General features: G+C 35.7%; 1 protein-coding gene across 1 annotated transcript in view; it reads right to left on the bottom strand.

The window, feature by feature from the left end:
- Positions 1 to 18,174, bottom strand: part of HCN1 (hyperpolarization activated cyclic nucleotide gated potassium channel 1) — a 372,322-nt gene that overhangs the window by 168,156 nt on the left and 185,992 nt on the right. Inside the window, exon 3 of the mRNA XM_004265943.4 lies at positions 1,624 to 1,785. Coding sequence (XP_004265991.1) covers positions 1,624 to 1,785 — 162 coding nt within the window. The remainder of the gene's footprint in view (positions 1 to 1,623; positions 1,786 to 18,174) is intronic.

Genomic DNA, 18,174 nt, shown 5'->3' with positions numbered 1-18,174 from the left:
GTGTGGGGAACACAGAAAAATATAAATAACAAATAAGTGTGTGTGTGTGCATGCCCATGTGCGTGTGTGTTGCTAAATTCTTTTAAGATAAAATATAAACAAATTGGGTAATATATTAGGGTGGTTAGGGAAGGCTTCTGTGAGGCAGTGACATTTAAGCAGATATGAATGAAATGAAGGAGAGATCCAGGTGAATACTGGGCCTCAAAGAAAGGAGTGAAAGGAATAAAGAATGGAGGAAAGGAGGGAGGGAGGAAGGGAGAAAAATACGTAGGCAAGAAGAGACAAAAGGGAGAAAACAAGACATTCTTCTCAACATGTGCTGTAACCCCTCTTGCCTTCAAACACAAAGCCTGAGCTTCATTGGTTAGGAGACAAAAATGTATATTCTTAAGATGTCTATGTCATTTTTACAATAACAATCTATGAAATTAATAATAGAACAGTCCGGAAAAGAAGAGGGTGTTCGATTTATGCCAAAGTTAAAATTCTGTGAAAGTCTCATAAAATTTACCACCTATAAAATGTGAAACATAAGAGAAGGCTATTCTGATGTGCAGTTAACTTAAATAACGTTTTATTAAATATAAGGTAATTAAAATGTAATGCAAGAAGAAAATATGAGAACTTAAAGAGAGAACAAATATCTGTGAATATATATATTAAAAATATTCACGGGCCTCCCTGGTGGCACAGTGGTTGAGAATCTGCCTGCCAATGCAGGGGACACGGGTTCGAGACCTGGTCTGTGAGGATCCTACATGCCGCGGAGCAACTAGGCCCGTGAGCCACAACTACTGAGCCTGTGTGTCTGGAGCTTGTGCTCCGCAACAAGAGAGGCCGCGACAGTGAGAGGCCCGCGCACCGTGATGAAGAGTGGCCCCTGCTCGCCGCAACTAGAGAAAGCCCTCGCACAGAAACGAAGACCCAACACAGCCAAAAATAAATAAATAATTAATTTTAAAAAAAATTCACAATTGTTTCATTCCTTTGTGAGTGTTGCACTATGTATATCAAAATGAATGCTCTTAAAATTAAATGTGAATATAAGTACACTTAACTATGTAAATCAAATTTCTATTTCACAGACATTTTTATATTTACATGTCTTTTATGGTAAAGTTTAAAGGCTATCTTTCCCATGATGTTTTCACTAGAAGGAAGTACTATCTGAAATATCATTGCATGTCATACATATCTCATTTGCATTTACATTGATGAAACATGTCTGCATGTTTACAATGCCTAGAATTGCATGTCTTGAACACAGTAAATGCTAAAATCATGTTGAAAGAAAGAAGTTATTCTGAGCAGTAGGCATTTTTAAAAGAATGTTGTACAATACTATGACTATATGTGTGTGTACCTTTGAAATAAAATGTCTCAATATACACAGAGTAAGATATCTAAAAAATAGAGGCTGTAACATATACATCCCCCTGGAACATTTCATGTAAATAAACTTTAGCTCTAGAAACAGAAACGTCTGATTTTATATCCATAGAAGCAAAATTAAGTTTTCTCTCACCATTTATGGGGCTAATTAGATCATTCTAACATAAATATTTAGAACTTGTTGGCAAAACGTAGAAAACACAGTGTAAAATAATACAAATTACTTACAACCATCTCATTTAGAGACACCCAGCAATCTGGTGGAAAGTCCTGCAGCAGTGGTACCAAGAACTGAAGACAGCCATCCCAGTGGCACAGGAGCAGCATCATGCCGATGAGGTTAAAAATTCTCACCACAGCGCTGGCGAGATCATATGTCATGTGGAAAATCTGTTGACCAAAATATAAAATCAATTCTTATAATCAAATTTTTAAAAGTCAAGAATACTACCAATGTCAGTAGACATTGACATTATATAGTACAAGTATCAATTTAATAAAAATACAGAAAGAACTTTTACAAATAGAAACAGAGATTGCATGTCTTTATCCTTACATTGAGGTCTGGCACTCTATGAGTATTACAACCAACTGTGGGTTCTCCATGAGGAACAGAGGTGACATGAATACATTAAATCGATGAGTCATGTTTTAAAGAACATTGGTTTTGCCAGTAGTTTTTCACTTACTGTCCTTCCAAGCATTTTAGCAAAGGTGCTTTAAAAGAAGTTAGCAAATTTGACAAATGATGGGCACACGCTTCTCTGCTTCTCATTCCTTGTTAACAGATTTGTTGAGAACCAAAAAAATAACCCAGGGACTGAAAACCATTAGCAAAAGTAGTTTAATTGCAAAACATAAAGGAAGATTGACAATTAACTGCAGTTAACTTTATAGCTATATGAGTTAGAGCTACTTCTTTTATTGTGCAGATTGAATGTGAATAGTGGCTTTTGAGATAAAAGTTCTCTGAATGGTTAAAAAACAACCGGGCAGCACATTTTAAAAATTAAAATTGTTATGTCCATTGTATTATCTGTATGCTACAGGTTTCCCTTTCCTGTGAAACTTTATTTGTATTTTCACAACATCCATTATGATAGGTTAGATTATTTCAGAAAGCACAAAAAATTATGACAAATGAACATTCTCTATCAGAATTTTACAAGTGGAAACTTACACAGAGCTTTATATTTATAACTTCTCATTCAGAACCTGAATCCTTTCTTTAGTAGCTCATGTGTTATATCACTCTTCCATTGCTAATACGGTTTCTGCTTATATTTCACCTAGTCTAGAATAACAAAATCCACTTGGGAGCTGATGTATAATTGTTAAAGGGCTACTGAGTTGATAAAATTAATAAATATGTATAAATACACAAAGAAACGACACCTTGAGATACTTAGGATCACATTTTGTATAATTCACCAAAAGAATGGTCTATTTTTGAAGTAATGAGGACACCATGTATTGAGAAATTAACTGAGAAACAGGAAAAAAACTCGCAAATTTAATACTTTGATTTAGAAACTATATCTTGGTAAGGAAACTTCTATAATTCTTAAGAAATGCATACTGAAGTGTGTAGAGGTAACATGACAGCACAGCTGCGTTTTGCTTTTATAAAATCAGCAAATCTATCTTTAATTGTTTTTCACTTTGATATATTTCTATTAGCCATTAATTCTTTCTTTAAATAATCTTCCTTTATGACACAGTAATCAGAGTGAGCAAAAAAAAAAAAATCCTTCTTTGTGGGAATGTACACACTGTTCTGAATTTTTTTTAAAGTAAGATTGGGATCCTGGATTTTAAAGTCAGCAGATCACATATTTTGATATCAGACAGCTTATATGAGTAGCAATTTATTTTAAAGCATTAAGAATTTTATTTCCTGTAAAATATTTTTATTTTATTTTATTTTTTGTGACTTTCAAGTCTTGTTTTATATTTTTTTAAATTTTTATTGGAGTATAGTTGATTTACAATGTTGTATTAAGTTTCAGGTTACAGCAAAGTCAATCAGTTATACATATTTTTTAATTTGGTTTTGTGTTTGGCAAACCCAAAGAAAAGTCCTTTTAATGTTCTTTCCTCTGATATTTCTTGGTCACTGAATTTGAAAATAAAATAGTACCAACATTTTTATCAATAACTTTTCATTAAAAGTAACAGTAAAATACAATAAAAAAGTTTTTTACTACTAAAGTAGGGAAAGAAAATCACCATGTATTTCATTTTTTTGTTTAGTAATAGAATTCTATATTTATATCTAAGCATTTCCTGACAAAATGGACATATTGAACAATATGTCTTTTGGGTAAGTGTTACATAGTTGAGAAATAGGGTAAAACTGAAGAACATAAACTTCTGGATCAAACAAGAAACTAATCTCCTTTCAAACTTATTATCTAAAATAAACAATGTCTGAAACTGTCTGCCAATTATCTGTAAACTATAAAATATGGGCAGCAATCGGCATTCAACTATAAGATTTTAGAATGAAGTTTGGGATGTTACAGAGAATTAGGGCCCATTCTCAGTATAGCTGACTTTTATGGATTTTCTACTTTCTTTATCAGGAGTTAGATTCTTTTTGTAAGGTCTTAAGTGATTATTTACTGAAATAAGATAACATATTCTAACAGTTATTCACCAATTTCTTTAATAAAACCCTGTTATTTCTAAATTGTTTTCCAGAGAAACAGAACCACTATTTTCATAAAGGAAGTTAGTGGGGTTATAAGGCCTTTCATAATATATTAGAAACACAATTTTTTTGTTTTGCTTCCATGTGATTACTGAACTCCTATTGTACAGGATAATCCCTAGAATTAAGCCTAACCTCTACCCCATTTCTATTCCTAACTTCACAATGTTAGTATACTATACTCATGCTAGATTTATATACTAACTCTACTGTAGAGTGCTCACATAATTAATTTCATAAACGGTCTCCCCTTTGGGCCTTTAACATTATGTGTTCAAAAGTGATCTCACTTTCTAGAGCTATTCCAAAATCTAACATTGGAAGAGGCACAGCAAGTTGGCTATTTTGACACTGGTTAATATCAAAAGCTAATTACAAATAGTCAAATCCATGTAGCTCCATCCTGATTTATCTACCTGACAAAAGGACATCATGGTGTATATAGTATTACTTTTGATGCATACATAAATATGTGTAGTTGCTTGGGCCCGATTTGATTGTCTGTTGAGCTCTTATAATTAATACACCCTGGAAGGCATAAGCTTCACATGTGACCAGTTGCTGAGATATTTATTTATTCATTCATTTATTTAATATTTATTATTTTTTAATTGAGATAACATTGGCTTGTAACATTATATAAGGTTCATGTTTACAACATTATATTTCTACTTCTGTATACACTACAGCATGCTTACCACCAAAAATTTGGTTTCCATCCATCACCGTAAACTCGACCCCCTTTACCCATTTTGTCCACCCCATGCTGTTTCCCCTCCGGTTACCACTACTCTGTTCTCTGTATCTAAGTGTTTGTTTTGGTTTCTTCATTTATTTTGTTTCTTTTTGGTTTCTTTATTTTTTATATTCCACAGAGGAGTAAAATCATATGGCATTAATCTTGCTTCATCTGACCTCCTTCAGTTAGCATAATATCCTCAAGGTCCATCCATGTTGTTGCAAATGGTAAGATCCCAACTTTCTTATAGCTGAGCAGTATTCCTCTGTATTTGTATACCACATCTTTTTTATCCATTCATCCATGGATGGTCACTTAGGCTGTTTCCACGTCTTGGCTATTGTAAATAATACTGCTTGAATATAGGTGCATATATCTTTTCAAAAAATATAGGTGCATATATCTTTTCAAAATTAGTGTTCTTGTATTCTTTGGATAAATACCCAGAAATGGGATAGTTGAATCATATGGTAGATTATTAATGGCCCTGGTAAAACCTTGCTCATGGAAGATTTGGAATGAGAAGACTGCTTCCTTATGGAGCACATACATCTGCAGATAGTCACGCTAACCAAAAAAGGAAACATCTGGTCTACTTTAAGCAAGGCCATAACTTCTTATTGTCTAAGGGTAGCTTGTAAGATAAGTCTCAGGGCAACTTTACTCAACTTCCTGATCAAGTGGCCAACATCATTGATGAATTAATTAATATTTTCAGCTTTTTTCCATCTATGAGGTAGAAATCCTAAAGTGATAAATTCCTATCTAAATCTATTATCTTAGCGCTCCTGCATGCAAACCTGACAACTCAAAAACAGCACTGTAGATGACACTCAAATTGTTCAATGAATTGTAGTTATTAATTGTTAAATCAATTGTAAATTGTTAAGTAAATTATTAAATGAATGAATGAGACTGTTGCAGGGGGTTAACAATAACAGCAAAAGTAACATTTTATGATCTTAAGAGTGGAAAGTTTTCGCTTTTGTGTTGTAAACCAAGGAATTTAAAAAAGAAAAACAACTTCATTATTTTCTACCTTCCAAGTAATCTGTACTTGAAACCTGATTTGCGTGCTCAGAGTGTGGGTAACAGAAAGACAGACCATTCTGACCCACCAGCAATATGTTTTAAGTGGTACTTACAAGAGTCAACAGAAAAAAGATAATTAAAATAAGTTTGAAAGGTAGCGCTTTAATTTTATTTTCACCAAAACTAGACTACAAAATATGTCAGTGGAAGGCACTGTGCTTTACATTCGCCCAGCTCAGAACATTGTGTTTTTCATATGACTTCAAGGAGAGGAAAGAGCTGGTCACAGATACTCATTGAATTACTTTTATAATATTATAGTTCTAGAATTCTGCCCAGATGGAGTCTAATAACTCCAGATAGAATTGCTGGAAGAATTATCTGAGTAAGATAATTTGATTCGAATCCCAAATCCTGCCCTAATATTTGCATATTTGTTCACCATAAGTATAATTTTTTGTGATATTTCTCCCAGGAGCAATGTATAAACTATCCTGTTCTTAAAAGGTCGAATCCCTAACTGTGTTATATGGAGATATCCATAAATTAGCAGAGTGACTGATTCCAAAATGCTTCCACACTCATTCTTGATAAGCTGGATTCAAGGGTCTCTCAATCTAATAACCCACCTATGAAATCGGTGAGACTTAACCAATCCTTAACTATTTGGTTTACTATGTTTTACTTAACCAAAAAATGGTCAGTTTGGGCTTCCCTGGTGGCGCAGTGGTTGAGAGTCCGCCTGCCGATGCAGGGGACATGGGTTCGTGCCCCAGTCAGGGAAGATCCCACATGCCGCGGAGCGGCTGGGCCCTTGAGCCATGGCCGCTGAGCCTGCGCGTCCGGAGCCTGTGCTCCGCAGCGGGAGAGGCCACAACAGTGAGAGGCCCGCGTACCGCAAAAAAAAAAAAAAAGGTCAATTTAAGGCCTTTCATGGAATATATTGATCTGTTCTTAGTCTTTGATTTCACCGATGGGAATCATTTATAGGTTAGGCTGCTTCTATGATCTCAGTATTGATTGAAGGCTTCAAATATGCTTTCAGAATTCTTATCGATGTAACATTAAGAAAATCAAATGGGTCAGAAATGGCTCTCTTGACACAGAACATTCTTATTTTTAAGATATTAAAATAAGTTCAGGTTCTTTGGTTTATCTTTATGTATTTGTACCTGCATAACTTGATATATCTTTTAGATGGAGTGTCTCTATGCCATGTTGACACAGAATACAAGAAAACAAACATTTAGCAACTTAGTCCGTTTCATAGCTAACATATATCCAGAATTCAATATGCAGTAGTCCGAATCAATAGTAAAATAAATATTTTAAGAGTCCTTTTGCACCTTTTGCAATTCTTACCTTGAAAACTATCCAGATTATCCTACCATGCTTTAGGTAAAGTGCAGAAGGTTTCATCTGGTGTATGAGAGAAGAGTATTCTTCACAGTGGTCTCTTTGAACACTGATAATGACTGCACTCATTGGACTAATTTCATCAGTCCCTCCTCTATCTAGGATCTCATTCAAATGGCCAGTCCATAACTTTCAGAAAAGTCAACCAACTGGGCCTCTAATCTTTATCAGCCTGTGTCCATAGTCAAAATGCAGTTATCTACTCCTTAGCTTCCCCTACCTATTATTAGATCCTCTTGCTGTGGAGTGCTTTTTGGAGGGTTTCTTCTTTCCATTGTCACTTCAAAACTCCTCCTACATTGTCGATTAATTCTCTTGTACCCTCAGCCTCATCATAAAATTCTTCCTCTCCTCTCTGCTTTTCCTGAGACTTATGACTGCACCCTGTCCTCTTCCCAAAGACTCAGTTTCTCTGGTAACTTTCTCAAACAGAGTTGGTTCAACTCTTTCATACTTCATAAGCCTTAGGTTTTGATGTCAATGCCCTCATTTTCTGAGGTCCCCTTTGCCACTTTCAGACAATAATTTGTCTAGCTGTGACAGGAAAATTCCTTCTCTTCAGTGTCCATTCTATTTGGCTATTCCACCCATAACTTTCTCTCACTTCTGGCATCTTACAACCTCTCAATCCCCACCCACCACACATCTCCATTTATTAAGGACTCTGTATTTTTCCGCTGCCCTTTTCTGCAAAATGTCAACTTCTGAGTAATCAAAACAGCCACTTTCTATACCTGAGCTAATGAAAATTACTGGATAGGAAACTGTAGATTGTGTATACTAATTTCTTTTAAAAAACAGTAACCTATTTGAAGTCCTCAGCTCTGGTCTATGCATTTCTCTATTCTTAGTACCTATGATTTTCCCTCTTACCATCTATCCAATATTTTTTCCTCTCTTCTCATGTCCCCAAAGACCATGACTATCCTGCTGAGTTTCAGCTTAAAATGTTACCTTTTCCAAAGGAAACACATTCTTTTTTTTTTTTTTTTTTTTTTTTTTTTTGCAGTACGTGGGCCTCTCACTGTTGTGGCCTCTCCTGTTGCAGAGCACAGGCTCCGGACGCGCAGGCTCAGCGGCCATGGCTCATGGGCCCAGCTGCTCTGCGGCATGTGGGATCTTCCCGGACCGGGGCACGAACCCATGTCCCCTGCATCTGCAGGCGGACTCTCAACCACTGCGCCACCAGGGAAGCCCGGAAACACATTCTTATGTTTGAGTTCCTTCACCTCTGATCACTCATGCTTTCCAGCAAACATATACCTGCAGCTTTTCTTACTGGCTTTTTCCTAGTATCAAAAGATGTGTCTTCTGATATTAATCTGATCTTCTTTTCTCCTCCAGGAACCTAAATAATTAGTTCAGAGATCTTCAATCTGTGATGAACACTAACTCTCTCCTTTGTCAGTTGTGGACACTTTTGTAAAGTATAGCAAAAATGAATTAATATAAAAATAAAATTTTAAAAACCAAGACACATGTAATACAAGCCTTCTGCTTATCCCTTATCCTCTTGGATATGGTGGCGATATCAAATTACTATAATTACTAGATTATGTTTTCCTCAGAACTGTTAACTTCTTCTACACTAGTTTTACTCTGTATATTTAGAAACAATAAAATTTCTCATTTCCTCCAAAGTGTTTTAAATTGAAAAAGAATCTTCACTTCCTAGGTACTTTACTAATTTTTTTGCCTTTATATTCTTCTCAGTTTAGCTTCTCAAAAAAACTCTCCTCACTGGAACTTTGAGATAGAAAGAGAGCAGGCCTGCCCTAGTGGGTAAAGTGGTTTTCTTTTCACAGTTACATGTGCAAATTACCACCTGCTACAAAATCTGACTTCCTGAAGGACGTATGTGTCATAGCTACCCTGTACTTCTTTCCTTCTCCCTCCTCCCCACATATTAGGGGAATGTAGAGATATTTAAGGCTGACTTCATTTCCTGAAATGTGGGAATGAAACTTTAAAAAAAATGTGCATCTATTTGAGCATTCTTTTTGAAGTGGCACAGATATTACATCATTAGAACTATAGAGAAGGCTATGCTTCATCACATAACTCTGCGGTAAACTAAACAGTACTTATAAGGTCATAACAACCACATACTTACAGAAGTGTAGTTATGGAATAGAATATACTAGTTATCAATCATGATTGTCAAAGATATATAGCTAACTATGCATGTGTTATTTTGATCATGCCCATATAGTTCTTTAACAAATATATATGTATATATAATAAAAAAAAAATTTTAACTATTTTAGTTGTAAAAAAATTGTCATGTTTCTTAACTATGATTTATCTTGACTATCACCTAGATTTTAGGAATTTGTTTCATTACTTTGATACTGTAAAATATATCAGCCATTTCCAGTCATACATATTTTTACATAGGATTTTAATTCCTTATACTAAACATTTAGAAAAAGCATCTCTTCATGCAAAAATTGCTCTTTGTTAGCCTTAGTAGCCTGAGAAAAAGCAAAGACCATGAGTGTTGAAGAAAACATAAGAAAAATGATAAAATAATATGGATTCTTTGAAGATTTCTGGTAGGAAATGATAGGAAACAGTTATAGTGGAAACTATAAAAGTACAAAACTTGAAAACTGGGAAGCACAATGTCTGGTGGTACAGAGTTTTGCTCAGAAAATGTTTTTTCTCCCACAGAGGTTATTCATCTAACAGTGAAGTTGCATAAATGGGTCAATGTTAATGAGTACCTAACTGAGATAGAGCATTTCTACTAAGATCACTCATTTTCCTTGGAATTTCAAGTCAGCGTCATCTGACGAATGGCAATAGGTCAGAAATAAAAAATGCTTATGATAGGTTACATTTTGTTAACTGAATATACCCAAATCTTCACATTTTTAAAGCTCCTTAGGAAAAAGTAGTACATCTTTTTAACTTATATGAGGACTGTGTAGTATAACAGAACATCTAATTATTGGACAATGCCCTAGAAAAACGAAAAAGCAAGCAGAAACCCCATGTGTTTAATTTACTTTAAGAAGTAGCTTACACATTGGGAAAATAAAATTACAAATGAATATTGAAAATGGTCCTATTAAGAAGAGAGTTGACTGGATTAGTACTACGGAAAAGAAAGTAATTAAACAATTTAAGACCGTTGTCAGGCTTCCCTGGTGGCGCAGTGGTTGAGAGTCCGCCTGCCGATGCAGGGGACACAAGTTCGTGCCCTGGTCTGGGAAGATCCCACATGCCGCAGAGCGGCTGGGCCCGTGAGCCATGGCCGCTGAGCCTGCGCGTCCAGAGCCTGTGCTCCCCAACGGGAGAGGCCATAACAGTGAGAGGCCCGAGTACCGCAAAAAAAAAAAAAAGTATTCTAGTTTTTATTACTATGTAGTTTATTTCCTCAGTATACAAAATCAATCACATGAATTTATGCCTTTTTGAAAAATATACCGTACAAAGAAATAGAGAAATGTACCTAATGTTATTAAGAACAGATATTTTATTTTTGAGACTTCAAGTCAGAAATTTGTATTTTAAAATTAATCTAAAAAATGAACACTCTTAAAACAGAGAGACCACTTCAGTGTACAATCTCTGGTAACTGAACTATAAAAGCAAATAAAGTAGAGGGTGTTTAAACTCATTTTATATATTCTGTAAATTGTTTTCCCATAGATAGTATCTTGTAGATATTACATAGTCAATAAGTTGAATTGCTTTGAAGTTATCAAGTAAGAATATGACATAGTTTTCCATTCTATTCATATATCAGCCAGAAAGAATTTTTGTACTAATTTTCAGTTAATCAAGTTCTATTAACTTGTCCACTAGTGGTCTCTTGATAATATATTTTTAAGTATACCCCCAAAATAATATTATATATTGTTATATCTTCCATTTTCTATACATTCTGTGAGAAAGAATCTGCTTCAATATTTTTGGTCTCACATTCATGTAATTTGTTAAATTCACAAGTGATGATAAATGTTTCGCATCTCAACCAATTTTTTTGGCTGAAAATATTGAAAGTTGTAGTGTTTGTAGTATGGTAAAAGCCTTTAAAATTTGTCATATACATTTGCATGGAACATTAAATTGCTTCACACCTAATATATAGTTTTCAAATCTTTGAGCAATTATTTTGTTGAGTACCAAAGTTAAGATGAAATCAAAAGACACTTACTAACCAAAAGTTTTGCCATGTAAGGACTTAAAAAACTTGTCTATTGGGGAAATGCATAATTTCAAACCATAAGACTGAAGTTCTTCATTAATCAGTTTCTAAAAACTTGCCTTAGCTTTTCAACTAAAAGAAAGAAAATGGGGTAAATGAACTTTGAAGTACATTCTACACATAAAATTCCATAATATCTTTACTTTAGAAATAAGAAGTACAAATTTTTAAAAAGTGAAACACACAAGGAAGCCAACATCTCACACACACACCCACTCCCACACCCCCACACACATGCCAAATGGGAGAGAAACCAGAGGTGAAACATTATTTTATATAAGTAATTTCCCTAAGCCTTTGTTGATGAAACACATAAATACAAGTATAATAAAACTAATGATAATATAAATGCATGGTAAAATAAAATGTGGCAGAGGCCATCATATTTAGATAAATTGCACAGTGTCTTTCTCAACATCCCCAGCCTCCATTCATCATGTATGAATGGTCATGTGCAACCAGCACATTCTACCATTTGCCAGAAGTCAACAGGGGAAACAAGAGAAAGGGAAGCTGACTTCTGAAAGAAACTGTTAAGATGAAAATGCTTCTTCATAATTTTTTAGTAGTGGCCATCAGAGTTACAACAGGCATTGGCATGTCAGCTAGCTGCTCTGGCTAGATGAGCCAGTCAAATTTGAAATATTAATTTATTTGAGTGGATTTGTGTCATTGATGCTCTGGAAGAGGAAGTGGTGCTGGTTCACTGTCTTGGCAAATGCCTTGGAAAGAAGGCACTAAATACATGATTTTGGTATGAAGCCAGTAAAATAGAACTAAGAATCTTAGTGAATAAATCACCTTATGACATTTGATGAAACCTAATAAGTGAGAAAGATATATTATTATTGCAACCTCCTAAAAAGAAACTAAAACTTTATTATTTGGGGGTTTTTCTGGCCATGCCATGAGATTTGCGGGATCTTAGTTCCCCCACCAGGGATTGAACGAGGGCCCCCTGCAGTGGAAGCTCAGAGTCCTAACCACTGGACAACCAGAGAATTCCCAGAAACTAAAACTTTAAAAATATGCAAGAGTTGGAAAAGTTGCTAGCGACCCAAGAAACATTTGAGTAAGATTTGATCTATTGGAAAATGGCATGGTTTCAGATTCACTAGTTGGACACCTTCCAGAACTAAGCATGCACTAAAATGCTTCATCAGTTCAGATAATAGTGCATCACGGTATCTGGCAGACCAACCAAAGTGTTGAAAATACTTAAGTATCAGAATTATTATAAGAAGCACATAAACTGATATATGTGGAAGGACCCTTAAAAGCGGTAAGCCATTTTTGTATAAATTTAGTTTTTCTTATCACCAAAACCCACCTAACGGGCTTCCCTGGTGGCGCAGTGGTTGAGAGTCCGCCTGCCGATGCAGGGAACGCGAGTTCGCGCCCCGGTCCTGGAAGATCCCACACGCCGCAGAGCGGCTAGGCCCGTGAGCCATGGCCCCTGAGCCTGCGCGTCTGGAGCAGGTGCTCAGCAACGGGAGAGGCCACAACAGTGAGAGACCCGCGTACCGCAAAAAAAACAAAAAACAAAAAACCACCTATCAAATAATGGCTCTATGCAGAATACAATGTTAGGCTCAGGATTCTTCAGTGCTCATGGCATCACCTTCACCACACACTCACACACACAAACTCTTTTTTCTCCAGAGACCACCCACCTGTTTTAAGCAGTATTCATTTTTCTCTAGACCTGCTGCAGAACTCTCATAATTGTTGTTTCCTTTAACACATCTTGTAGTAGTCATACTTAGTTTATACCTTTATTTGGGGTGGGAAAATGGTTAGGGCAGTAGGGACATGGGTGAGATCATCTTTCTCTTCTACTCCTTTAACAATAGCTTGTCTGGGTACAGAATTCTAGATTGAAAATCACTTCCTTCACTTTATTCGAAGACTTGACTCCATTCCTCCCACTGTCTAGTGAAACTGTATTTTTCCCCAATTATGAATTTAATTTCTTTAGTGAAAAGAAGAGGAATTGTACATGGGGATAAGTGAAAACTGCCCTAATTCTTTGTGTGTGTGTGGGTGTAAGGGGGTGAGAGATGGGTTATGAGTAATGACTCACAGAGTTTTCATTTGACCTTAAATTAAGCACCCTTCCTGTGTTAGCCCTACGGCTCAATTACATCCTGCCTTATGCATTCTAACTCCAACTCCAAATGTCTCAGAGGTTTCACAGTACAGTTTGGCTCTCACTTCCTTTGCAGACCCTTCTGTAGCATATTCCAGAATGTGATTTTCTCTCCTTGTGCCAGTCCTCGTTCTGTTCCCTTTGGTTTTCAATCTTTTAAAAACTTTGAGGACTTTCTCTTCTAGATAAGAGTCTCCTGTTCTTGTTCCCTTCTGTTTTATACATGCATTCCTTTTTCACTTTGATTGTTTAATCGTGCTGGAGTCTTAAGAGGGACAGAAGGCCCACCTATGTGTCTTACCTATCTTCTGGAATCAGAAATCTTTATTTTATAATGTATCCTTTCTGTAAACCCCTGATATAAAAGGACTTACACAACTCAAATTCATAGTTACATATTCTTTCTGGACTGACTGATTTGTTCCAATGAGCTGTTGATCTAGTCAAATGCCAATAACTCATTGATTAGTTTATCTCTGTAGCATATTTTTCAGCCTCTAAGTTACCCACTCTCAATAATTCTCCTTGTAAGTAGTTTGTATTTCATGCACATATTTAAAAATATATTTAGAATCACTTTGTCAAGTCCCTCTCCCATTCATAAAATTGTGTTAGGCTTTGTTGTAATTGATTTAATTCATGTTTCTCATTGTTTTTTCAACATTAATTACCTCATATCTCCAAACTCCAGTCTCATCTTCTCTGAAAATATAGTCTACTTGGCATACAGAGCTACCATTTTTTTTTTTTTTTTTTTTTGCGGTACGTGGGCCTCTCACTGCTGTGGCCTCTCCCGTTGCTGAGCACAGGCTCCGGATGCGCAGGCTCAGCGGCCACGGCTCACGGGCCCAGCTGCTCCGCGGCATGTGGGATCTTCCCTGACCGGGGCACGAACCCGTGTCACCCTGCATCGGCAGGCGGACTCTCAACCACTGCGCCACCAGGGAAGCCCCAGAGCTACCATTTTATGACTCAAACTTCATCATGGAAGTTCGCTGCTTGAACTTTTGTTAGAAATCCAGAGAATCTTCATGATGTCCAAACTCCAAAGGCCCCTTGTGATCTGCCCTCTGTCTACCATTTCACTATCGCCTCTCACCCTTCCTCTGTAGGTATTCCATACCGCAGACAGACCAAATTTGCCATAGTAGTACCCTTTACACAACATGATTGCATCCATTTACATAATATTCTCTCCTGGTATAATTTCTTTCCTTCTATCCCCTTTCTGACTGATGAGCTTATTCACACTTCAAAACTTGGCTCAAACATACCTTCCTCAGGAGGACTTGTTTGACCTCTCCAGGGAATGAATTAAGAGCTTCCTCCCATATGGCCTAGTCTATAACTCTTAAAAGTGTTTGACACTTGACTATAATTATGTGTTTATATATTTGTGTCCTCGCTGGACTGTGAGCCCTTAGAGGTCAAGGACTGCATTCACAAAGCAAATACTCAATGCATGTTTACAAAATAGAGGAAAGTAAACAGGGAGGAAAAAAGGAAGGAAGGAAGGAAGGAAGGAAGGAAGGAAGGGTGAGGGAGGGAGTGAGGGAGGGAGGGAAGGAATTCCCAGTTTAGAAATAAGTGACACAGTTTACTAGATGGAAACTTTGGGATTATTATATATTTTTCCAAATTCTTTTTTTTTGTGGGTAATAGAATGGAGATTTTGATTTGAAGAGAATTCTTATCATGTACCTGTAATGAAATAAATGTATATACAAATTTTGTTTGTAATTTTGGTACCAGTAATTCCAGAATATGTTATCCTTTGTCACATCTCAGTTACATGATCAATATCCATATAGACATTGTCATCATTGTAGCTTGTCCTTATTCAAGGTTTTAATTAGCAAAATTAATTCTCTGATGACATCTTTCTATCTAGTTTTTATTTTTCATTGTCTTTTTTTTCAATTGTTTGAGAGGAGTAGTATTTGAAAAGTTCTGTTTTCTTCCACTTTCTACTCTGCTCATCACCATTTCCTTCATTATGCAGTCTGACACAAAAATCCATTATTTCAACAAGTATCTTATCAAAATTGTCAATTCTCTTCTCCTCTGTTCTATTCTCATGGTAATATCCTGTTTCAAGATTAACTGACTGTCCACATGCTCACTCTTATATATGAGCTTCTATATACTGCTAGAGAGAACCCCACAACTGCACAGCTAGCTCACAGTTTTAAAATCAACTAGGTTTTCAGTGCTGTTTAATGAGATTGGCATGTCCCTAGACTGCACATATCTGATTCGCAAACTTTCTCAGGTCTCCCAAAGTCTACCACACCTTGCCTGCTCACTTCATCACAAGAAAATATTTAACATCCAATTTTATTGAAAATATACTGTCATTTAGAAACACATTTGCATCCTTTCTCCTTCTTGCTCTTACAGCATGACATGTCTCTTTTTTCTGTTTTTTTTTTTAATCTTACTATATGCTCAGTGACCTTGCTTTATTAATTATCCCTTTTCTTCCTTCTCAGACTCTTCTCTATATTTTTTCCTCATCAGCATTTAAGCATGCTTAAATCTTTACTACATGTATTTTAAAAATTGTACAGTGTACCTATATTCTACTCCATCCACTTTAATAACATCTACTTCTCAAATATACTAAAAATGTGTTAACACGTTCTTCACTTTTTCTCCTTATATTCAACTTTTAAACATTTTGGAACCTGGTGTCACCTATCTATCAACTGAAGACATTCATGGTAAAATTGGCATAGATCTCATGTTGCCATCATTGAACAATTTCCAAATCTCATTTGCTTGACCTTCTTTCATATTCACCAAGTTATACCTACTCCTTCTTGACACTCTGTTTTCTCTGTTTCTGATAATTCAATGTTCCTCATTGCTCCTTGTTTACTCCCACTTCTCTGGTTAATTCTATTCAGTGTCCTTAAGCTACACATTCTCTGCTTTCTCTAGGAGTTGAAATTAGTCAGTTTCCACTCTACACACTTTCCCTAAGGGATCCTTCCATGTCCATAACTTCAACTATTACTTATAGTCAGGGGACTCCATTACCTTGACCTGTACTGAAGACAACCCTCTTAATTTTAAAACCCACAATCCAGTCACTCTGCAGATGTCCAAAATTGTATCTCCCACCTTCCACATCCCAGCTGAATTCTTTGCAGGGACTAATACATATCAAGCCTCAAAGTAGCTTTTCATCAGTGTTATGCCAGACTTACTCTGTTCCCTCACCCTCCACATTCAATTACTAACTACATTCTATAAATCTTCCTCTGTAGAAGTTCTTAAATTTCAAAATCCTTAATTCAGACAATCTTCATCTTTCACATGGGTTATTTCAAAACTTCCTAAATTATTTGCATCTCTCTGGATTTGCCTTCCTGTACCCTGCAACTAGAGTTTTCTTTCTAAAACACGAATATGATGACATCACTTTCCTGATTAAGAATCTTCAACAATGCTCCAATTGCTCCTTTGACTTAAAGGCCAAAGTCCTAAGTGTAGCATATATGGCCCTTCATGATTCGGCCACTGCTTACTTCTCAAGCCGCCTGTATCCCTTTCTCTTAGTCTCTACATTATTTACTTCTGGTCATCATATTTGAACACTTCTATAATTCTCTCTTGCCACTGTCTCCATAAACTTGATGGGAAGGATCATATCTTACTGTCTTAGTATCTCAAAGTCTTTGGTACACTGTTAATTATAATAAACATGTTGAATGACTAGAGAATGGATGAGTGAAATTTACTACCTGTTAATATTAATTTAGTTTCAGGTCTATATAAAATAAATAGCACGCAAAGATTGCAATACAGGTGTCACTCAAAAATAAGTTGTATCATTTAAAAAGATCTGAATGATTTCAATCTGATATTTATTTTCCTATTAATTCCCGTAGAAACTAAGTGAAATATACGTTTTTTTGTCGTTGTTTGAGTATCAATAATGCTTGCATAATGAATGTGTAAAATAAACTAGTGATTAAATTTTGATTACACATAATAAGTGTATGAAAGTAATTTTAATTACATTTATGGTCATTTTCATATGTTCTATAATCATAAAATTGTTATTAAACAGAAGAACTTGGTTTCTATGGTTTGAATGCATGCTCTGCTTGCAGAATTTTTAAAATATTGCAGGATTGGCAATATTCTTTTTATGATGGTGCAGACTGTTTTGAGTTTTTGAGACTGTTGGATTCAACAACATAAATCCCACTGTGTTTTAAGGCATTCCAGAACCATTATGAATTTGAGCTAATGGGCTAACCCTGTAACAGACACCTAGGCTGAGCCAAAATTCACTCTAAAAAACTGTAGATTTGGATGTATCCCTATAGAATTGGCAAGAGTTAAACTCAATAGAATTCAGTATTTCTGACAAGTTCTAAATGGAGGAGTCCAAAAGGTTATTATTATCTGTGCTTTCACCCAGCATTCAAACTCACAAATCACTGTCATGTTTTCTGCTAAAATCATCATCGATTCTGGACTCCACAGGATTTCATTCATTT

This window comes from Orcinus orca, chromosome 3 (assembly GCF_937001465.1).
Source record: "Orcinus orca chromosome 3, mOrcOrc1.1, whole genome shotgun sequence".
Lineage (NCBI taxonomy): Eukaryota > Metazoa > Chordata > Mammalia > Artiodactyla > Delphinidae > Orcinus > Orcinus orca.
This window is presented reverse-complemented; position numbering and strand designations above follow the sequence as displayed.